The sequence below is a fragment of the Pygocentrus nattereri genome, chromosome 10 (genome assembly GCF_015220715.1).
Source record: "Pygocentrus nattereri isolate fPygNat1 chromosome 10, fPygNat1.pri, whole genome shotgun sequence".
Taxonomy (NCBI): domain Eukaryota; kingdom Metazoa; phylum Chordata; class Actinopteri; order Characiformes; family Serrasalmidae; genus Pygocentrus; species Pygocentrus nattereri.
In genome coordinates, this window is record NC_051220.1 from 8,828,417 (window position 1) to 8,852,290 (window position 23,874).

General features: G+C 40.3%; 1 protein-coding gene across 2 annotated transcripts in view; it reads right to left on the minus strand.

Moving 5' to 3' along the window:
- The window catches only part of ugp2b (UDP-glucose pyrophosphorylase 2b), a 55,733-nt gene that overhangs the window by 17,037 nt on the left and 14,822 nt on the right, over positions 1-23,874 (minus strand). For both annotated transcript variants that reach the window (XM_017704972.2, XM_017704971.2), the window contains exons 3-4: positions 19,540-19,647; positions 3,083-3,268 (exon numbers count right to left, since the gene is read on the minus strand). In XM_017704972.2, coding sequence (XP_017560461.1) covers positions 3,083-3,268; positions 19,540-19,647 — 294 coding nt within the window. The remainder of the gene's footprint in view (positions 1-3,082; positions 3,269-19,539; positions 19,648-23,874) is intronic.

Genomic DNA, 23,874 nt, shown 5'->3' on the forward strand with positions numbered 1-23,874 from the left:
CTACTAATTATAAAATTTATGAAATCTAATCATAGTATTTCTGGGGAGGTTAGACATGAGATAATCAACTTGTACACTGGAGGATAAAGTCAAAGAAAAATAAGTGATAAAAAGTTTCCAAAACTGTAGTTCAAAAAATGATTAAAAGCTACAGAGAAAATGAGGCTCCTAACAACCACCTGGAAGACCTGGTAGACACCAAAACTGTTCCAATCAGATAAACAGCACTTAAAGCTTTCATCTTTGAGAGAGAGGAGAAAAATCAAGCTGCTTCAGATCTGAAAACATCCACAGGTTTTTCTGTCCATCCTTCCAGTGCTGTTGGTCTGCAAGGATGTATAGCTGTCAAGACCTCACTAAGAAAAAGCAAGACATCTGCACTAGAACTGTGAAAACACAGATGTGGAAGAATGTTTTATGGACTAATTAGTCTAAATTTGTAACTGGGATTACTCGGCTCATGAGAAGCAGAAACTATAGCCATATGCTAAGACCAAACTTTGGAGGTCTGCAGATTTCTTTGGAAAGCTGAAACAGAGTCTCCTGGAAAGAATGGAAGCTGGAATAAAGGCAAACAGCTAACGATCGCTGCAGTGTGTATGTTTAAGGATTTATCTACAAGATGTGCTAGAATTCTGATATATACCTCTATACATTCCAGGATCTGTACTGTGCGAATGGGGTTGGTCCTTGTCAGCCGTCATGTGACGAGTGATGTGCGCCCCATGGCTGAGAGTACACAGAGCTCTTTATGCACACTGTGTTTATACAGGAGGCAGCCAGCCTATCCATTTACCTCTCCTAATGGGCTTAAGCAGACAGGAGGGAATCTGAGCCCATGAGGGAAGTAAAACTCCATCTGAGAGACATAAAGCTGTGTTCTGGTGTAGGGGTGTACCACAGGGGTGTGTATTCTGGCCCTTCTCATTTCTCCTCTCGCTTAGAACACAGCATCCTCTGTTACTGCCCTTCTCTCTCTCTCTCACTCTCTCTCTCTTACACTGCCCAGCCTGCTCCTTCTCTCACCATTTCAAACTGTTCAAAGTAGGGGTGAAGCTGTTTGCTGACTATATTTAACACTATTGCTGAGCACCATGATGATTTGAGACGCTTCTGAACAGGACTTCCAGCAAAGCAAAACTGACTCAGTTCAATGTTTGCAACATCCTAACATGATAGAAATATGTGAATAAATAATGTTTTTTGTTGGGATGCTCAAACATCAACATGTTTGTGGCTTAATCAATCTGTCCTTTTTATAGTCTACATGAATAATTCATAATACTCAGGTTGAAGTGGCACAAATCCGATTTTTTTCACCTAATGTGTCACAGATCTAATGTTTTCAAAGCCGTGTGGACACGCAAATCTGATCTTTTCAAATCCGACCCGAGCCATTTTCATATGTGGTCCTAGATTGGATATGTATCCGATTCATGGCTATGCGACCTTACTGTCATGCTCAGATCGTAATTCATGTGCTTTTTGTCCACTGCTCCATCATTCAGCATTACCGTGGCAGCAGCGCCGAACAAAAGTTAAAGCCTGTAAACGGTGGAAAACTAACACGTCACCTTTTCCACCTTCGTCGTTAAGTTCGTGCTGATGATGCAGGTGATTTATTCATGTGACGTTACTGAGTAGGATGTGGGTCATTTCAGGACGCTGGTTCGTTCACATTAACGATTTGGATCACTTACCTAAACGAGTGTGAACGATTGTGTCAGAGAGATCAGATTTGAGCAACGGCGCTTGTAATGTGAATGTTCTGTTAGTGTCTATATATGGACTGTATGGACTGCAGAGTGGATGCTTGGTTTTGAAACTTTAACAATGTCTACATATTATCAAATTCTTAAATAAACGCAGAGAAAAAGGATTTTCCATGATTTTTTAGACATTTAAAGACATTTTCAGACGTTAGGCATCACAGACAGAAGAAACCTGATCCAGCTGTGAGTAATGGGTCAGATGTGGTCGGCGGGTCAATGTAACAATAATTCATTAGGAGATTTAGATTTATTGTTTCAGGGCTGCTGATTGAAAGGACAGCTGGTTCCCTTAGAGAAGGATACTTCAGTAAAGATTATGTACCAAAGAAATGCAGTGCAGTTTCTAACATTCCTGCTGTTGTGTCCTTGAGCTAGCCATTTAACTCCAAATTGCTCCACATGGACCCCCGTTACTCCCCTCTCCTCTCTTTCCCCCAGGGTGTGCTCGTAAAAGAGAATGCGTCCTTGGTGCACCTTCACTGCAAAAATAACGGCTGCAGCTTTCTAGGAATTTAACGTTTTTCTCATCTGAACTCTCCAATTTGGGATGTACAGATATGCCTGCATATTTTGTCCATCAAAACTTTTCAAGATGTTTTTAATTCACTATAAATATACCTTCATCAGTTATTTGCAATAACATAACACATTAAAGGGCCCATACTAAGAAAAACCACACTGTTAAAGTTAGATGTAGATGTAAACATGGAAAACTTACCATTACCAAGGTACCACTCTACAGTCTATACATGTATCGTAAAGAAGCAGTAGCAAAAACTCTGGTGGATTAAAAGAGGTTGGAAAATGACAGTGTAAAAACGATTGCAACTGTTTTTGGCACATAAAGCCGCAAAAAACATCACCAGTGGACATCTGCAGCAAAAAATGTTTTCTTTTTGGAGGAAAAATGTAATTCTCACATTTGTAAATATTCATGTAAATATTAGTCAGTGCTACCTTGAGAAAATTGGCACAAGACTTTGGAAAATAAAACTGTCAGGTCAATATTTCTTACTTAATTGAACATGAAGGAGCGCTTTCGCAGGTCCTTCCTTCCTGGCGCTGTTAGACTGTACAACCAGCACTGCTCCCAGTAATTAACAATAATAGTATTATATATATTGTCTACATAGTAACAAGCAACAACCTGTAAAAACTTTAAGTACTTAAAGTTAATTACTTGCTTGTCAATTCTCTTCTGGTTACTTCTTCTCTGTTTTTGTTGCTGTCCCTTTGCTGCTGTAACACTGAGAATTTCCCTGTTGTGGGACTAATAAAGGATTATGTTATTTTATCTTATCTCATCTTACCTCGATCTGCTGGACGGTGAGGTCCAAGAAGGTGTTCTCATTTCGGACGCTGATGAGGCTCTTCGGCCCTTTGCAGCCCATGCTGGTGCCCAGACCTCCGTTCAGCTTGACCACAACCAGCTTGTTCAGACTGTTTGCTACATTCTCTGGCAAACCCTTCTCCCTGATCTTCTCATATGGCTGGATCTGAGGAAAAAACAAAGATAGACGAGAATTACACTGTTTCTCAATAAGGGTGGGTATGTTATTCAAATACACTACAGCTACTTTTTACTGCTGGCACAGGTCATTTGGAATAAAATAGACGGTGTATTAATTTAAATTGTAAAATTTAAGTTTAAACTAGAAACGTGGATGGTTGTGCAGCTTAAATGGTTCCCACTTCCTGCTAGGTTGTTGTTACTATGGTATCCCAAGTGGTTGCTAAGGTGTTGCTAGGCAGTTGCTGTGCCACCCACTGTGGTTGCCAAATTGTTGCTAGACATTTGCCATGGTGTATGGGGTGTTTACTAGCTGCTTGTAGGGGGTTGTCAAGTGTTAGCGGTGTGTTGTTGAAAATGAATGGGAGTCTACAAGAGGAACAAGGTGTTTGTTTGGTGGCGAAAATGAATATGACTCTATGGGAGAAATGACGGCTGAAAAAAAGGCAAAAACAGAGTCTACCCTGAGATAGTATATGTAAAACGGTGTCTTTTGGTCAAGCAGAAGTACAGTAAAAGTTCATGCAATTTTTCACCCCATTCATTCCCATAGGAAAAATATGGACTGTAACAAAGATGCTATGAAAATGCAATATACGAAATCACACAATCAGACCGGACCATCAGGAGTTGGAATGGTGTTGATATTTAAAAAAAACTGCAGGATGAGTTATGTGGCAAAAACCTGGCAGAAAAATCCGAAAGAGAAGAAGAAGAATATAAAACAAACAACAATATGCTTTGCCATGCGTAACCATAACTAACTCTCTCTGTGCATATATTTTCCCCAACAACAAGTACGGGAACATATTACATCTATACACTTAGCTGGAAAAGTCAGTGTTTATTTATACAGTTTAGTTTTATAATTTTCAAAAAATGTTAAACAATGAAGACGTCACATAGTATCTATAATTTACATACTAATCAGGCATAACTGTCCATATTCAGGAAAAATATGAGCAAACAGGATTAGACCTTTTATGAGAAAATATCGAGACAAATAGGCCAATCATTTAGGCCTACATTTTAGTTTTTAGAAGTACCTTCAGATATTGCATTCAGTAACTGACAAATAATATAACTTTATATCAAACATTTAATGCTTTACAAGAAAAAGTAAAAAAGAAATGCAACAAAATTGTGAATGGAAGAGGAATTAAAAACAATGTAATAAGTACTGCAACTACTGAAAAACTTACCAAATGTAAGTTACCAAATATTCCACTAATATAACACCTAATATAAAAATAATAGTACATAAACCTGATAAAGGCATTCATCAGCACAAATCTTAACATTTTAAATGAAATATTATCATTATTGTTATTGATACATCAGCTCACTTCGGTCATTCTGTATGCATTGAAACTCAATATTTAAGATGCAATTTAGAGAAAACGGCAAATTCAGAATCATAACTAAACTACTTTGAGCACTCTGAAATTCTACATGGCTGCTTGAACTGAACTGAAATGCACTAATTACTGGAAATTCATAATGTGGGTGGACATTTTGTGAGTTTCAGAGCATAAAGAAGGTGTGACCTCATTTCAGGCCTGGACATTCACTAACAAGCCGTTTCCTCTGACGTGATGATTTTCCACCAGTACTATTACGAAAAAACAAAAAACAAAAACAAAAACACAGACAACTCATACACAGAAAGCTGTGGTATGACACAGTTGGACATTGAACGAGCTGACCAGTGTTCAACCCCACCTCAACTTGGCACATCTCAGTCTGTCTGTAAACAAATGACCATGGAATGACAGTGAAAGGTCATGAAGCTGCACGCTGAATGATCTAAGGGCAGCTATGAGGTTTAGGAAAGTGTGGTCAGGGGTGATTAGATGATTCATGTTGAATTCCATTCTGCTGCTCAGCTTTTCTCTGCGTGCACTCAGTCTAAACTCCTCCCACTGCCTGTACTGAGGTGAGGACTGACCAATAATACAGAAGAGCATGTTTCAACATCATGGATGCACATTCTAACCAGATTTGATGAAATGGAAAAGCATTCAAATAAAAAGAGCATTACTTCATTGACAGCTACTAGCGCTGCTCTGTAGGTGACCCTGCCAGTCTGCAGTGACAGCAGAGGAGGGTAAAGTTCAGCTCCTCACTGCTGGGCTTTAGTTACATTTAGGGCATCATATGCCTTCAAAAGAGGGACAATTACTTATTATCACCCACCCCCAATTCTTTAGTGATATGAAGCTGTACTCAGCTATTCACCAGCTTCTTGTTCAGATTTTTATTTATTTATTTATTTTTTTTACTTTAAATGGTGCAGCAGTCTTGACGCATTTAAGGTGGAACAGTAAATTTAGCTAGATAGCTACTGACTGAGACATCAGGAGACTGCTACTGATTTCTCATGCTTGTTATGAAGAAAAGAACCACAATACCATGAAATGACATTAAACTAAGAAAATACATTGGTCATCATAATTTCATCGAAAATTCTCACGTCTCTGGGCTTCTTTAGTCGCTTGTGCTGCTGTCTTGTCGTTTTTTCTTTTTACCCCCTCATAACACTGTTTGGAGTGTGCCTCTGAAAAACCTCTGTCTGGAGGGTCATGTAGCCCTAATACTACCCCTAAAGTCACCCTACCCCTAGAAGTGAACATGCAAAATGGAGAGGTTTTTTTTTAGTTTTTTCTTTTAAAGTACAAACCATGGCTTAAACCAGAAATGAGTGTGAGGTCCTTGAAGTGTGTTTACAGTGTGTTATACATACTGCACGCACAAACACACACACACACACACAGACAATACGAACTACACACATTACACACTGCAGAAACAGATTACACACATTGCACATACACCACACACACCGCATACAGTACACACACTGCACACATTGCTCACACTGCATACAGTATACACACTGCACATACACACTTCATACACTCCACACACATTACACATGCACCACACACAGTACACATACACACAGACACTACACACACTGCATACAGTACACACACACACACACACACACCACATATTCACTGCACACACTGCATTCAGTACACATGCCACACACTGTTCACACACTGCAGCACTTACAGCCCTAAAAAAAGACTCTCTCTGTCCTCTTTCACTGTACCTCAATCTTTCTCTCTTGCGCCACTCTCTTTCTACTTATCTTTCTCTTTCCTCTTTCACTCCTACTCACTCTTTTTCCTCTCTCTCCGCGCTCTCTCTTTCTGCCTTTATTTTTCTGACTTTCTCTCTTGTCTCACTTTCTCTTTCTCTCAGCCCTCTTTTTCCCTCTTCCCTCTGTCTCCCCCTTTTTCTCTCTCCTTCCATTTTTATCTCACTGTCCTCTCTCACTCCTTTTGCTCTCTCCTCACTCTCTCTCTTTCTGTCTTCTCTGTCTGTCTCTATCTCCTCTCAGTTTCTTTTTTCTCTCTCTCTCCTTTTCTCTCTTTATGTCTCTCTCTCCTTTGTTAGTCTTTCTCTCTCCCTATGTTTTGTCCATGGTACTTCCCAGAATGCTGCCATGAAGCCAGATGTCCTCCAGATGAGGCATCACTGAGTCAGAGGGCACGCACGCACGCACGCACGCACGCACGCACGCACGCACGCACGCACGCACGCACGCACGCACGCACGCACACACACAGGTCCCTCAGAGACAGGGTGTATCCCAACTCTCACTGTGACGCCCTCTCTGACAGCATGAAAACATACAGACCCTGGGAAAGGCCCATAAGAGAGAAAGAGGGCTTAAAAAAATGACCACAGTGAAGGAGGAAAGGAGAAAAATATGTTTTGCTGCAGGATGTTCAGTTTAGAGTGATAGCAAACAACGTGCTGGGCGATGATGAGAGGGGCGTGTTGGGCGGTGAAGAGGGGGGCGTGTTGGGCGGTGAAGAGGGGGGCGTGTTGGGTAATGATGTGAGGGGCATCTTGGGCCAGTGAAAGGTCACAGCAGATCTTTCCTCTTGTTTGCTAAATTTAATTAAGGGCAAAAATAATTAAGCACACTTTGGTCCTGACAGTATTCCTAGGGATTTAGAGAAGGGATTTGCAGGTAGCTCCCTGATTCCATTACCACTGATTCCATGGACACTTTGCCTGCAGCTAATCAAGAGACTAAACACTTAAGATAACGCAAAGTACATAACATAAACTGAAATTCCCTACTAAAGTACTGAGACTTGTCCCAGACTCCGTCAAAGTGGCTTGTGAGCACCTCTGGTTGCTCCTATTTACAGCCACTTTTGTCTATGTTATAGATAACAGTAAGTCTTATTGTGTCAGAACCACATAATCAAGTCTATCAGAGATTAACCCCACACAGTTTGGGGCCAATGTGTGATGATTTAGGCTTGCAGTTAGTATAATGCTATTTGGTATTATATAGTTTTCCAATACTTGTTAGCTTAGCCTCACAGCTCCAGTGCAAAAAATCTTATCAATTACATTTGTTTTAAGTTTGTTGCAAATGAGCTTTTTCACCAAAATGATTCCTTTTAACATCCGTCTAGTGACAGATTGGTGGCCAGCCAGGTGTGGATGACCAGTGTATGTTTGCTTCAAAAACTGCCTGTCCTGACATTCTGCCCCAGGCCCCAACAGACAGATGGAGAGGAGACTTCAAATCCTGTTTAAATCCTGATTTTGCTGTTTCAGAAAGAGAGACGATGGGGAGAGAGAGGTTTGTGGACATCAGCCTGAGGCACTTCAGTTAAATTGCGTGTTTTAATCTAAAACAGAATCTACTCTGTCTAAAAGATCCAATTCTGTCCGAGTCAATTTAGGCTCTGTGTGTGTGTGTGTGTGTGTGTGTGTGTGTGTGTGTGTGTGTGTGTGTGTGTGTGTGTGTGTGTGTGTGTGTGTGCGCGCGCGCGCAAGGCTGCAAGAAAACTCTACAGATTCTAAAAGAAAAATGTGGATGAGCCCCTACAGGGCTTTCATTAAAGCAACACACCCAGATATAAGATTTTACACCAAAACTCATAAAAGTAATTAACAAATAACAGTTCCTGTTCATTCTTACTGTGCTGCAGTGAAGGTTAAATACACGGCTGCGTTCCAGCAGAGCACAAGCAGCTGATGAGGAATAGATTTCTCTATTCAAACACAGCACAAATCAATAGCAATTACACTTGTGCAGGGCAGTGTTTCTGGTCATGGACCGTGAGGAGACAAAAAAGAAGCAATAGCTGGAAAATGTTTCGTGCAAGGAATGAAGGGAGCAGCAAAACAAAAAGATGAATGTGCTGAGACAAAGAGAGAGAAATGAAGTGAGAGAGTTACCTAGAAGAGTTTTTGCTCACTGACTGACAGACACATTTCAATTTTGCTAACTAACAGACGTTAACTAGCAGACAGCGTACAACAGATAGTTACAGAAACAATGAGGATGACCTTCAAAGGGAAGGAAAAGTTGTGTCTTTTGGACCTTGTACAAGTGTCTGCCTCCCTGTTGTTGACAAATGATCAGCCAATGGTGGCCTTGCAAAATTAGGCTTGCTTAGTCTTGTTCCTCCAAGACCAATGCTCACCAATTGATTTTTTTTTTAATAAGCCAACCAAATTTTTAATAACAGTAAACTCCTGACAGTACCAAGTCTGATCCAATACTTTTATTCTTTATAGAGAATACTAAAACTGTTCACCTCAAGTACATGAAAGTTAGTAGAACACTTCCATTGGAAATTACTGTGGTGTCAACCAATCCTGACTAACCTAGTGTTAGCCTAGTTACTGAGCTATAGGCTTATAAATATAACCAAGCTAGCATTAGTATAAGTCTTACTTCCGTCGTCAAACTGCAAACACCTTAAATAGGGCAGTCACAATCTTGTGCCTGAGGCACCATTTAAGATGGAACAGGAACATTTGAAAAGAAAAGAAAAAAAAAAAAAAAAAAAGGTGACTTCTGCTTTATCAAGAGTTGAAATGTATGAAAAGGGATGAGGAGGCTGCTCTGTTTCTGCTTGACAGGCAGGTAACATTACCTTATTTTTGCTGTTTCACAGAAGTTGTAGATCGGTATCGTTTTGTCCCATTAGCTCATTTTTGTGAAAATGAACACAATTGCAGTGACAGTTTGCTAACTCACAACGTAGGTAACATTAGTTACGTTATTTGATGTGCCATCGTTTGCTCTAACATTATATCATCTATGAGCTCGATCAAAATAGGATCGAGCTCATAGTAATCTATTAAAATATACCTCCATCAGCTCAGATACTGACCCAGATGGGGACAGGACGTCTACCCTCCTGCAGAGTTTGACTCCAACCACAGTCTGCTTTACGAGATCTTCGAGGGCATCTGGATATTAGACCTGGATGTGTGAGAATTACTGCTGAAACTAAATTCTGCAATAAGACAGACCTCCTCCTTTCTCTCGGTTTTCTTCCTCTGTAAGAGTAATCACTTCACAATGTGGTGTTTATGGCTTAGATTCATCATTTATCTGACACTTTCATCTGAAACAATCTGCTTAAAAAGCAATTTACTTTCAACTGTGGGAACAGTGGATCACTTGAGGAACATGGAGTTTATTGCCTTCCTGAAAGGAATATTGGTGGTAATCAACAGCTGCAATAGAACCCAAGACCTCTGTAGTACTCATGTTTTCTGGGACCGAATTAGAGGAACGTACTAACTTAATAGCTCACGTATGATATAGTCACGATGAGAATTTCAAATTGAATTAAATTTAGCACAGTAGCAATTACAGAATAACAGTTAAGTTGATAATTTTATCCATCAACTATGTGTTACAGTATAGTGTAACAATAGTGTTGCAGAAACATCATAACTAGACTAAATTTCTTAAACACTGTCTTAACTTTATTAGAACCTTTCATTTCGCAGTAAGCCAATCTGCTGAAAAGCAAATGCTACCATTTTATGCAAATGTGTAATGCAAAAAAAGTTTATTATAAGTTTATTATAGGTAGCATAGTGGCTGTATTAATATTGCAAATATGAATACAAATTATTTTTCCAATTCTCTGGTGACTCCTGACATGTTATCCTCCTGCTCCCAATATGTGTAGGGTGTCAATTAAAATTTGCTGCTGAATAATGAGTTGACAGTATTGGACATGTGGCTGTTTATTAGCTGGAACAGCATTAGTACTTGGACTTGCAGGCTAACGAAAAGCCTGGGAAATGGAAACTGAACCTGGGAATGGTGCCAAGTAAACAGCAGGAGGCGCTTTTACAATTTAAATAACATTTTCAAACTTCCAGTTCATCACACTTTCCCTTTCTTTTTACATTTGCATTCACATTTTACAGACTGCAGCTGACTAGACATGTACGCATCATTGGTTGCTTGGTAACAGACATACACTACCGCTCAAAAGCTTGGGGTCACTTGTCATAATAATAATTGTTAGAGTAATAACTCCTACAGTGTAGACTGAAATGCTGTAAACCAGATGCCAAAACTTTATTTCACAGTTCAGAGTATTTTAGGAACAATATAAAATTAGAATATGGTAAAAAAAAATGGAAGTGTTATTAAATAATATCTATAATTTTCTGTTTATTGTTTTTTTTTGTCATAAAAACACTACAAATAGATGTTTAATGATCAAGATTTGGTTATTTTCATTTTTACAGGCTCCTACAAACGGTTTGAAACTTGAGAAATTAGTTTCATCCTAGAATCACTTAATATCTTCAAAGAAAGTGGTTTTATATGGATACGGCTGGCAGATACATTTTTTGTGTATCAAGGTGCACTCTCAAAATTAAAAGTATTAAACTCTCACTGGGACAGTACCCCTCTTGTCACTGGGGTGGAACCCTCAAGAGTACATCTCAGTACCTTAACATAACTTTACCACAACCCATTGAAATGATATTTTCTAAGTTTTGTTTCCAGGCTTTTTATTTTATTATTCAGTTTCAAACCATTCGGTTATGAAAAGGTACAAATATGTCCTTTTAATCCGGAAAAACTTATCACACAATTGGACCTTAAAACCACTGTTGTACCTTTGAGGGAACATTTACATTGTTTGTACCTTGATGAATGAAAAATGTACCTGCACAGAACAGTTTACAATGCAAATGTACCCTCTACAGTACAATAACAGTTTCAAGGTCCAGTCATGTGACTTAAATAAGTTTTTCCCAGGGGAAATTAACATATTTGTACCTTTTCATAATCTAATGTTTATACCATCACTGGAGGCCGTTACTGCAATAACAGGCTGATCACCAGGCACGGGCCTCCTCTTCTCAGGAACAGGTATGAAAGTATTGAAGAATGTCAATAGTGAGTGAGAAACAGGGTAGAGGCAGTAATATGTACACACACACAGCTGTTAATTTAACCTCAAACTAACTGCTCATCACTCAACTATCCACAGCTGCAAAACCAACTTGGAAGAAGTGTTCACACATGCATTCACTGCAGAATCTTACAGGTCATGAGATCTGCATCAAATTAACCCAGTCAGAGAGCTACACATTCCGGCCTCACTGGATAAGCTTATTAGCCAAAAGCCTAATGCACAGTCAAAACTGTGCATATAAGCGCAATTAGTGACCAAGCAGCATGCTGCGCTTCTGAACTCCACCACCCCAATTTGTCCACTCACTCCGAACTGGGCATAATCCTGTTAGAATGCAAACTTCAGGAGTGTGACTGTAGCCAAGTCAATCAGCCAAAACATGTCTGCCAAGTCTGAGGTTAATGTCTGTAGTTTTTCATTACAGCTACGAGGCTACAGTCACATCACGGGACGTGCACCATCAAGTAAGGCAAATAAAAACAAACACGTCAAGCTACAACTTTTTTTGCAGCTTGAAACAAAAGGAAAAGTCTGATACAACACAATTTACTCAGACTGAATGGTTCTTGGATAGACGTGATTGCATTGCATTAAAGCTGAAGTCAATTTTCAGCCTTTTCTTATTATTAATTTGATTTTCTATTGTATTGATTGCCTGCATTTTTGAAATTTTGGACTTTGTCTTTTTGCCTTTCAACTTTTGGGCTCCGTTTGCCTGACGATTGCTTTATTATGTTAGCCCGTTTTTGTATTGCAACCTTTCTGGATTTGACCCTTGTCCGTTTCCTGACTACGAGTATTGATAACAATCTAACAAGTAAAGCCTCATTTCTTAAGTTTTATCCACAAGAGTCTGTCTGGTTCTGTCCCGTTACATCACAACCAAGCCTAATGTTAGAAAGACATGATGTCACTATTTTTTAATTGTTTATTTATTACCAGTTGCTTGTTGTTGTTGTTTGTGTTTAGAGTAAAAATAAAGAAATGGCTGCTGCAGACGTTTCTCCTGCCTCCAGCGTCCTGCCAGAACATGGGATACCACAGGCTGTGCTACACTAGCCTACAGGAAACATTTTCATGCCTTTTCATGTTTGTCCATGCACTAATAACTACCTTTCATTACAACATTCCATTCAATTCATCACAAATAGTGTCTACATTCCTAATGACATTTCCTGAGAACTCAACTTTCAGATGTGACTCAGCGGTAAGATGGGGTAACAATCCAGAAAACAACACAAGAAAATACACAGTGTGGCAGATGACAAACTACCATGGTTTACTCAGGTTTGCATATTCGGTGTGAGCAGAGTTTACACAGTTAATGAGGCATACAAGACACTTACACACACACTCCCTCAACTCACCCTCGAGCCACCAGACGGGCTCAAAAGAGTATAGATTCTAGACTGACCTAAACTAAACACACATACACACAGCATCAGTGTTAAGTGTTAACTACATTATCACACCACATATGACACTATAACCACTTAATAAATGCATAATAAATTATTCAATGTACCATATGCACGTATTTCCCAGGTAAGCAGAGGGAGTGTGTCTAATTTACACAATTTTCCACTGATCCCTGGTGCTACGAAGCTAATGTTGCTAACACTAGAAACCAATAGTCACCGAAATCTTTTCTATCAAAAACATCCCCCAAACTTCTCTCAACCCACTTAAACCGCTTTCAGGCCTTTATTAAGGTGCCGATGCAGTTTAAGAGACAGTATGATTGACAGTGACACTGTGTAGCTGCATGCTAACAGACAGCCACGTTCACATGCAAAGGCGTGAAAACCAGTTTGGACTGTCAGGTTTCTCTCCTTACAAAGTTCTAACAAACACTGATTGGCACGTTGATTAACTCTCCTATTATGTTATGTTTAACTGGGTGAACATAAAATGAACACGATAATGTTTTTAATGACCTGTACACATCATCGTTGTTTCTTCAGCTGTATAGACCATAACAAATAAACATTTTACACATATTTTGGCTGTTTTGGATGATACTGAGGTCACTATTACATGCAATTTTACCCTCTTCTGAACTTCCCTCTGCTTTAAGACCATAACGATAACATACCCACAACTGTAGCAGTGCAGGAACCACTGAGATCAGACCACAGGAAGAGGGGGAACAGAATTCACACTTTTTCCCCCACAAATCTAAATTGCTGAGGTCAGATTGACCCCAAGTATAAAAGATGTTAGGAAATTTGAAGATTACAGGAGGGTTTAAGTAACCTGCCTTGGTTTTCACATGAACGCTGTATCTGAGACGACCAACATATCCAGTTGGAAACCGCTGGGACTCCCAGAACAGTTGGGACTCCCCCAACCACACGATACTACCAGTGCTAGGACGGTGAAGGCTAACACAGGCATCCTCTGAGACCTGTGAAGTGCCACTGGATCTTTTTGAACTGCCGCTAATACGATGCCACTGGACAGCTGAACATGTTTGGAGGAAAGTGACAACTGCCAGTTCTGTTACATCAGCTAATCAACGCCTGCATTGACTAGTGTCATGCTGAGAGGCTGAGGAAAAGAGGGGGGCATCCCAGAAGAACAAGGCCAATTGGGCTGTCTTGGACTACTGGCCACCGATGGCTGTGGCATCAACAGTCTCCTGATGATACAGCCAATGTTTAGAGGGAGCTCAGATATTTTATTCTTACCATTATGTATTGCTATTATTGCAATTATCATCATCATTATTATTCATTGTTAATTGTCTTTTTATTGCTTGAAATTATTCATTTATTTTCTTTTTCTCCATGCCTTTTAATAAAACTTGAAATACTACAAGGAAACATCGCTGATATACAATTACTGTCATAGCACGTAGTATAAAATAGCATCCTGGACAACCTGGCGCCCCTGAGCAGACTGCTGTGACTGTTTCAATGTGCCAGTGATGCGCCATGCAGGAGAGCAGAGAAAAGAGTCTTTATAACCTCTCAAAAACTTTTACAAATAAATAATCTTTTGGTCACTACTAGTCAGTGAGCGACACAGTGACCATGTGTTAGATTCTATACAGAATCTTCATGTTTCTAAGCTGCTCAAAAACAACTTGCACTCGAGTACCAACTCAGTCAAAACTCAGCTCGGTCTGATCCATAGAGCCGTCTGAATAAGATTCTTTCTGCATCGGATTGACAGCTCACTAGCCAGAAAGCTGCCGCTTACAACTGGGAGTGCAGTGAAGAGCAGCTAGATGGCAACCCAGAGCAGCAGGAAAAGCATTTGGAGTAAACCAGGCGTTTAAAACTGACATTACCACCTCAAATTGGAGCTCTCACACAGCCAATTATGATGTCACCACTTTGACAGGAAAGGACAGTTTGTCTGCCCTGAAAAATCTAAATCATATGCAGATATGAACAGAAGTGTTGATGTGTCTCATTTCTGCATTAATAAGTTGAAACTCATTCAGTAACTAATGATCAAGTTCTCCACAGTAAAATGATGAAGTCCAATGATGAAGGCGGCACAGTGGCGTGGTGGGTAGCGCTGTCGCCTCACAGCAAGGAGGGCCTGGGTTCGATTCCCCAGCCGGGTGATCAGGGTCCTCTCTGTGTAGTTTGCATGTTCTCCCCGTGTCTGCGTGGATTTCCTCCGGGTTCTCCGGTTTCCTCCCACAGTCCAAAGACATGCAGTCAGGCCGATTGGACATGCTAAATTGCCCATAGGTGTGAGTGACTGTCTGTGTCTTTCTGTCTGCCCTGCGATGGACTGGCGACCTGTCCAGGGTGTATCCTGCCTTTCGCCTGAAGACCGCTGGGATAGGCTCCAGCACCCCCCCGCGACCCTGACAGAGAAGCGGCTTAGAAAATGGATGGATGGACGGATGATTTCACAGCCCACTTAAGTGTCAATTAAGTTATTTTTCATATGACCGCTGTATTTATTTATTTATTTTCTCCCCAGTTTAGTCGTATCCAATTCCACCCACTGGTTACGGACTCCTTCAACCACACAAAACCACCAGCACTGGGAGGCCAAAGGCGAACACAGGCTTCCTCTGAGACCTGTGAAGTGTCCATGCTCAGGCGGTTGCGCCACTTTGGAGCCTGACCGCTGCATTTCAAGAGCCAGGTGAGCATCGTCAACTGTTTTTGTGAGAAATCTCCTGATAAAACCAGATTTTGATAGTGAAAATTCAGATTGATGTTTTATTAATAGGGTGGGGTCACCCACACGCAAACTTGACTGTCCTTCAGGTCATTGAAACTCCTGACCTTAACCTGTAATCCAGAGGCTCACATACTTTTGCCAAGAACAGGCTTTTAAACGTCAGATCATGTTCAGTACATGAAAGACTGATATGAGTGTTATTTGCTTTGTTAGGTTCTCTTTAATACAGCTAAGAGGGCTGTATCCCATTCTAGGCTACAATTAGGCAGAGATCCAGGCTCACAAACCACGCACTGCGATGTGTATGGTATAGTCCATACAGTATATGGACTGTATGGACTGGGGAGTGGACAGAGTGCATGCGGTGCCTGGCCAGTGAGCGTGCGTGAGAACTGTATGTGATGGTTGGTAGTGCCAATTTGGACGATAGCGCTATTTGGAAGTGGGGATGTTTGCTAATGTTCCACTGATCTGATCAGAAAGCAGTAACTGCAGTGCTTCTAGATTAGCTTAATGCAAACCAGCTGAGGGAGAGTCGTTAATGGATGATTCATTCTGCAATCACACATACAGCCAAAGGCTTATTACACAGTAATTACACATAGAACAATGCAAACTGGATATGGTATCCTCAAGTTATAAGGACCTGTGGACAGATCCTTGATATTTAAGGGGTTAAATTGTGGTAGTTATGATGAACTTAAGTAATACCCCAATAACGCTGATGGTATGTATACTGATGTATACTGGATTTTACTACAAGGTAATGGAGAAACATCATTTATAAGCAATTACTTTCATAAGAAGTAGCATGAAACAGCATTCTGGGGGATCCTGCCCAATCTGGCACCCCTGAGCAGGCTGCTGAGTCTGTTTGAATGCGTCAGTGATGAGTGGTCCAGGAAACAGAATCTTTATAATATTTTCATAATCAAATTTCATTGAATATTTACCGCAACCCAACTATTATGATTTCAAACGTCCATCTGTGCAACAAGCAAATGCTTCTTTTAGGGTACACAACACCTTTTATCAGAAAGGCTGTGCGAACCACACAGCTTTGCAGTGCGCTTTTGTTTGTAATGAAATAATGCATCAACTTTTCCACTATTAACTTCTTTACTGTGTCAACCAGCAGCTCTAGCAGTGAGTCATTTGGCTGAGGAAACAAGACTGAGATAGTTTGTGGGACAAAAGACTCATTTTATATATGATCTGTGCTCTCAGGAGAATGAAGCGTCAAACAGAAAGAAGCAGCTCCCAATTTCCACTCCTGAACATCAGCCCAAGTGCTTTGCTTATAACACTCCGCCCCATTTTAATATGAGGCGGTCTGAAATAACAGAGCTCTATGGCTCTCGGTGGGCGTTTAATAACAACACGGAGCGCAGTGATATTGCTGTGGGCTGTAATAATACGCAGAGCTGGGAAATAACCTGCTTGAACAGCCTCCGCACTCCACGCTCCCCTGAGTCTGCTCACACTGCACCACCAGTCCTCAGGAGGAGATCACAGAGCTTTACCGAGCCTTACTTAACCCTGAAAGACCGAACACGGGGGTGCAGACACCACAGCATTTTAACTAGAGCAACTTTATGACCTATTAAGATCAACATGCTTCAAACGCCACATTCTATAAGGGAAGCTGCTCTTTTGGATCATTATTCTGCATTATAATGTGTTATGATGACTTGACTACATCCGCAGAGTCATTTTCATGTTACTACAAATACAGTGCTGGGCAAAAGTTACATTTATTTCATTTCCAGACAGCACGGTCAAGGGCAAGCACATTTTTCAGGGGAAACTTCTTAGCAGATGAGATAAGACAATTTGCTTGTATCTAGGAGAAAGTCAAAGCATAAGTGAAAAAACCAGACATTTTCAAAACTGGATGGAACTCCTAACAAGAACTCCTAACAACTCCTAACCAACTGGAAGACATAGTAGACACCAAAACTGTTACTGACACTGTGAGAAAACAATTCAGCACTATGGGTCTGAAAGAATGTGTAGCTGTCGAAAAGACCTCACTGAGAAAAAGAGACAGACGCATCAAACAAAGGAGCTGAACAATGGCCTGACCACCCCCAGAGTCCAGGCCTCAGCATCACTGAATGTGTATAAATAACAATAATATATGCCATGCATTAGGATGTCATTCCCATGATTTACCAAATGATGGCCACGCATTAGGATCTCGTTCCCTTGCCTTACCAAGTTGTGGACAAGCATTAGGATCTCGTTCCCATGATTTACTAAATGATGGCCATGCATTAGGATATCAATCCCATGCCTTACTAAGTCATGGCCACGCATTAGGATCTCATTCCCATGATTTACTAAATGATGGCAACGCAATAGGATCTCATTTCCATGCCTTACCTAGTCATAGCCATACACTAGGATCTCGTTCCCATGATTTACTAAATGATGACCATGCATTAGCATCTCATTTCCATGCCTTACTAAGTCATGGCCACTCATTAGGATCTCGTTCCCATGATTTACTAAATGATGGCAACGCATTAGGATCTCATTTCCATACCTTATTAAATGATGGCCACCCATTAGGCTCTCATTCCCATACCTTACTAAGTTGTGGACACGCATTAGGATCTTGTTCCCATGCCTTACTAAGTCATGGCCAGGCATTATTTTTATTTATTCAGAATGTCACCAGTGGGGCTTCATAAAATAATTATTTATTTAGTTATATAATAAATAAATAATACTTATTATGGTGTGGAAATGAGAAAATTAAGTCGTGGCCACGTAAGGCGTGGAATTGAGATCATGCCTTACTACTTAGTGGCCATGCCTTAGGATCTTGTTGCCACGCCTTACTAAGTCATGGTCATGCATTAGAATCTCGTTCCCATGCCTAACCAAGTTGTGGCCAGGCATTATTTTCATTTACCAGTGGGGCTCCATACAATGGAACGAAAAGGAAAAAGGTTTAATAAAAAAAAATGTTTTCTTGTGCTTTTACACTATTTTCAGCTTCTGTGTTGAATATCTGTGGTCCCCCATCTGGCCGACTTTAAATGAGTCAGAGCAGAAAACATCACCAGCTTAAAAGTTAGAAAGGTAAAGATACTTCATAGCCATTCAGCTTCGCGTGGCTAAAGAAATGCGCTGCGTCACACTCATAATTGGTTGCTTATTAATTTAGGTGTCTAGACAGTATTATTATATCCCAACTGGAACTTTTCATAGTTACTGGCATTCTAAACAGACAGACGAGCGTCAGTGTGAATCCAATAAAGTATTTAATCCTTACAGAAGTCACAGTTCTTGCTGGCAATAACAAAAGCATGTTTTAATTTTATACAAATCATATCTATTTCAATCCACATCTCGTTTGTGCTTGTAGAAGAGGAGTATCATGATTTGAATCTGATGAAAAGTTGTTGTGCATACAGTATTGTTTTGCACCATCCTCTAAAGTTTTTGTGATTATTAAATTATATTTGATTATCAGTCAGAGTCAGAGCTGAATGTAAGTGAAATTATGTAGCTATGTATTTAACTATGCAGTCAGACTTGAGTAATGATATAATGTATGAGTGAATTTATGGCGACATGACAAGTTTTCCTCTTGACTTCTGACAAGTATAACGTTTGCACAAGCCATGAAGAAACGTTCTTGCCCTTTTCTTTCCTGACTTCTTGTGGATGTCGCCATAAATGAATGGAACACACTGCAGCTCAATCAATGCATATCAACTACTTTAAGAAATTGTTTTATTTTTAGTGTGTACATGTATGTGTAAGAAAGACAAAGAAAGAAAGGAAGAGCTTCTTTAAGGGGTCTTACTGAGTCTTCTGGGGGTCTGTTGATTTTGGGCCACTCCACTGAAGGTCCCTTCACTTGCAGGAACCTGTGGAACAGCTTCTTAAATCCTTCAAAGTCCTTCTTACAAATCTGTGGAGAGAGAACAGAGACATGGTTACAGTGGCTTAGTTTAGGTCTGTGCTAAACAGGGATGTTTCTGAAGGCCTAAGTGTTCCAGATACATTCACTGCACCACTGCAGCCCATCTCACTGTCCTGCATACACAATGTGTCTGATTTTCTGGCAGGAGCAGTAGTGCTACATGAATGCTGCCATCAATACAATGATTTTTATTTAATGTTTCACACACTGCACTGGATTAAACTCAGTTGCATTTACACCGATCAAGCATAACATTATGACCACCTCCTTGTTTCTACGCTCATTGTCCATTTTACCACTCCACTTACTTCATAGGTGTATTTTGTAGTTCTACAGTTACAGACTGTAGTCCATCTGTTTCTCTGATACTTTGTTAGACCCCTTTTACCCTGTTCTTCAGTGGTCAGGACCCCCAAAGACCCTCACAGAACAGGTACCGTTTGGGTGGTGGACCATTCTCAGCACTGCAGTAACACTAATGGTGGTGGTGTGTTAGTGTATGTTGTGCTGGTATGAGTAGATTTAAACAGTTTAAACAGTGTCCACTCTCTGTCCACTCTATTAGACAGGCATTATCAGACCAGTGCAACACACACACACACACACACACACACCAACACACCACTCATGCCATGTGGACTAACTTGCATTTGTGGATTCAGTGATGAGCTGTTTTCACAGACCGTGTTTTCAGATGTGTTTCTGACCCCTTGCAGTGATTTCCACTACAGAACCATGTCTGTTTTTAATGCAGTGCCATCTGAGGGCCCGAAGATCACAGCCAGAAAATACTGTTTTTCATACTGGAGATTTCTCCAGATTATCTGAAGCTTTTAAACGCTATTATGTACTGTAGATGGTGAAAAGCAAAAATTCTTTGGTATTTTAGGTTGAGAAAAGTTATTCTTGAATTCTTGCAATATTTGATTATGCAGTCTTTCACAGAGTGGTGAACTTCTCCTCTTTATTTCTGAAAGACTCTTTATACCCAATCACGTTACTGACCTGTTACCAATTAACTACCAGGTGTTTGGTTTTTATTTATATTTATTTATTTTAGCGTTACACATCTTGACCAGCCTTTTGTTGCCCTCGTCCCAACTTTTTTGGACCGTGTTGTTGGCATCAAATATATATATATATAAATAACATCGGTTTCACACCCAGTTTCAACATTTGTACCACTATGAATTAAATATAGGGGTTAACTGAATTGCACATCACTGCATTCATGATGTTTCCAAAATCGATGAGTCATCTTCAGGATCTCATGTTGCCCAAACTAATCATGATTATGACTTTTTCCCATAACTGAGAAGCCCTACCTCCACTGTGGGCCAGTACTGATATTACTCCATCACCTCGTATCAGATCAGTGGTATCACTGCTTGCAGTGTAGTTGTTTGAAGGCTTGTGCTGTTACTGTAAAACAGGAGTGGTGTGTTCACTGCAGCACGTCTTCAGTGAGGGCTAGACCCAGTCTGCTTCATTTCACTTGTTTGACTCCAAACTGGTTTGATCTGTTCTTTACACTTAACGCTGCAGCATTCTTTTTAATCACCAACGACACTCAGACACTTCCAGGTACTTTTTCCTCCTCCGTTCATCCGGTTCAGAAAATAATCTCACGGAACTCTTTAATCCCCTCTTCATTAAGATGCTTATGAGAGAGAAGCTGTGGTTGATAATTACCACACTGCTGACACCGGCCAGCGTGACATCATCTGCCCACGAGGAAGAATCCAAACGTAGAAAATTAACCAGGACGTGTTTGATGTCTGAAGTTTGCTTCTTTAGTTTTGTGCCAGAGCTGCGAGGCAAACTCAGCAAACAACGTACATCACACGGGTTAAGTACTGTGCAAACTGCATGTCAACATCACCACATAGTCTGTCCCCATAAGGAAATCTGATGGGTGGTCATATATGCACATATCATAAAGGGTCGGGCAGATATTTGAAGACATACAAATAAACGCATCAAATAACTGTTTGCTTTTACATTACATTTTTGATGAGTCAGGGTTCTGAGACGCTGGTTGAAGCAACCAAAACACTCGCAGTTGTAAAATAAGCCATCAGGTTTATTAAAGAGGAGGATCCAAAAGAGTAAGATGAACACCAGACCAGGCCAAAAACCAAGAGAGCCCATATCATTACAATAGCATAGTAACTTAAATGTTTAAACGTTTTATTGTGTTTTTAATGTTAATTCAGCACAGATTCAGCTTCATATTATTACTTTACTGCCTGATAAGGGGATTTAGGTGATCAAAACATTCTCACTGTTTTAATTAGATCACAATTTCTAATTAGGCGATCAAATTATCAAGCAGCAAGCTAAGCGGGGGCACAATTTAACACGTGAGCTTCTGGCCACTTTACCACATTTCCTAGCTGCAGTCTACCACCAAAATTCAGAGCGATCTGCCAATGTTTTAAATAGATCTGTGTCAAAGAGTGTTTTCAGGGCATGTAGCTAATTTTTTTCGGTTACTAAGCTGTTTGTTTAAATCACAAAATCCAACTTTATATTAATCACCATCTTGCTGCTGACAACATAGCACCATTTTAAAGCACCACTTTGTTCTTAATATACTGCTTATCTGCCATCATTAGTGGCAAACTAAACCAGGGTTCACTTGGGAGTGGGGTGAGATCTGTGACTTTTAGTCACCTACATAAATAACAATGCTAATTAAGGTATATGTCGCTGTTGTTGGAACAAAACCTTGTATCTCCATTTTTGCTATTTACATTGTTGTGTAAATTTCATGTGGACCAAAAGAAATGGCCCAAAATTACTCTGAAAGATCCATCCATCCATTTTCTAAGCCGCTTCTCCCTCAGGGTCACGGGGGGTGCTGGAGCCTATCCCAGCGGTCATTGGGCGGAAGGCAGGATACACCCTGGACAGGCTGCCAGTCCATCGCAGGGCTACTCTGAAAGATGTCTGGTTCTATTAACTTACAGAAGTAAAAGTAAGTTTTTCCTTCTGTAATGTTACCATTTTGGAGATTTGTAGAAACAAGGTTTGCTTCCAACAACAGCGATATGCTTCCTTTACTTAATAGTTACATTCAGGGTTGGGATGTAATCTTTATCTGTATTCAGTTCAAGTTACATTTTGTAAAAGCTGCATTCAGAATAGTTACTTTTTACATTTTAGAATACATCCCCACTACATTTAAAACACACACACACACACACACACACACACACACACAAATTTTATATTATATATATATATATATATATATATATATATATATATATATATATATATATATATATATATACAGTGCATCCGGAAAGTATTCACAGCGCTTCACTTTTTCCACATTTTGTTTTGTTACAGCCTTATTCCAAATTTAATTATATTAATCTTTTTCCTCAAAATTCTACACAAAATACCCCATTGTGACCATGTGAAAAAAGTTTTCTCGAGAGTTTTGAAAATGTATTAAAATTAAAAAACAAAGAAATCATATTTACATAAGTATTCACAGCCTTTGCCATGAAGCTCAAAATTGAGCTCAGGTGCATCCTGTTTCCACTGATCATCCTTGAGATGTTTCTACAGCTTAAATGGAGTCCACCTGTGGTTGATTGGACATGATTTGGAAAGGCACACACCTGTCTATATAAGGTCCCACAGTTGACTGCATGTCAGAGCGCAAACACCAAGCATGAAGTCAAAGGAATTGTCTGTAGACCTCCGAGACAAAATTGTCTCGAGGCACAAATCTGGGGAAGGATACAGAAAAATTACTGCTGCGTTGAAGGTCCCAATGAGCACAGTGGCCTCCATCATTCGTAAATGGAAGAAGTTCGGAACCACCAGGACTCTTCCTAGAGCTGGCCGGCCGTCTAAATTGAGCGATCGGGGGAGAAGGGCCTTGGTCAGGGAGGTGACCAAGAACCCAATGATCACTCTGTCAGAGCTCCAGCGTTCCTCCGTGGAGAGAGGAGAACCTTGCAGAAGGACAACCATCTCTGCAGCAATCCACCAATCAGGCCTGTATGGCAGAGTGGCCAGGCGAAAGCCACTCCTTAGTAAAAGGCACAAGGCAGCCCGTCTGGAATTTGCAAAAAGGCACCTGAAGGACTCTCAGACCATGAGAAACAAAATTCTCTGGTCTGATGAGACAAAGATTGAACTCTTTGGTGTGAATGCCAGGCGTCATGTTTGGAGGAAACCAGGCACTGCTCATCA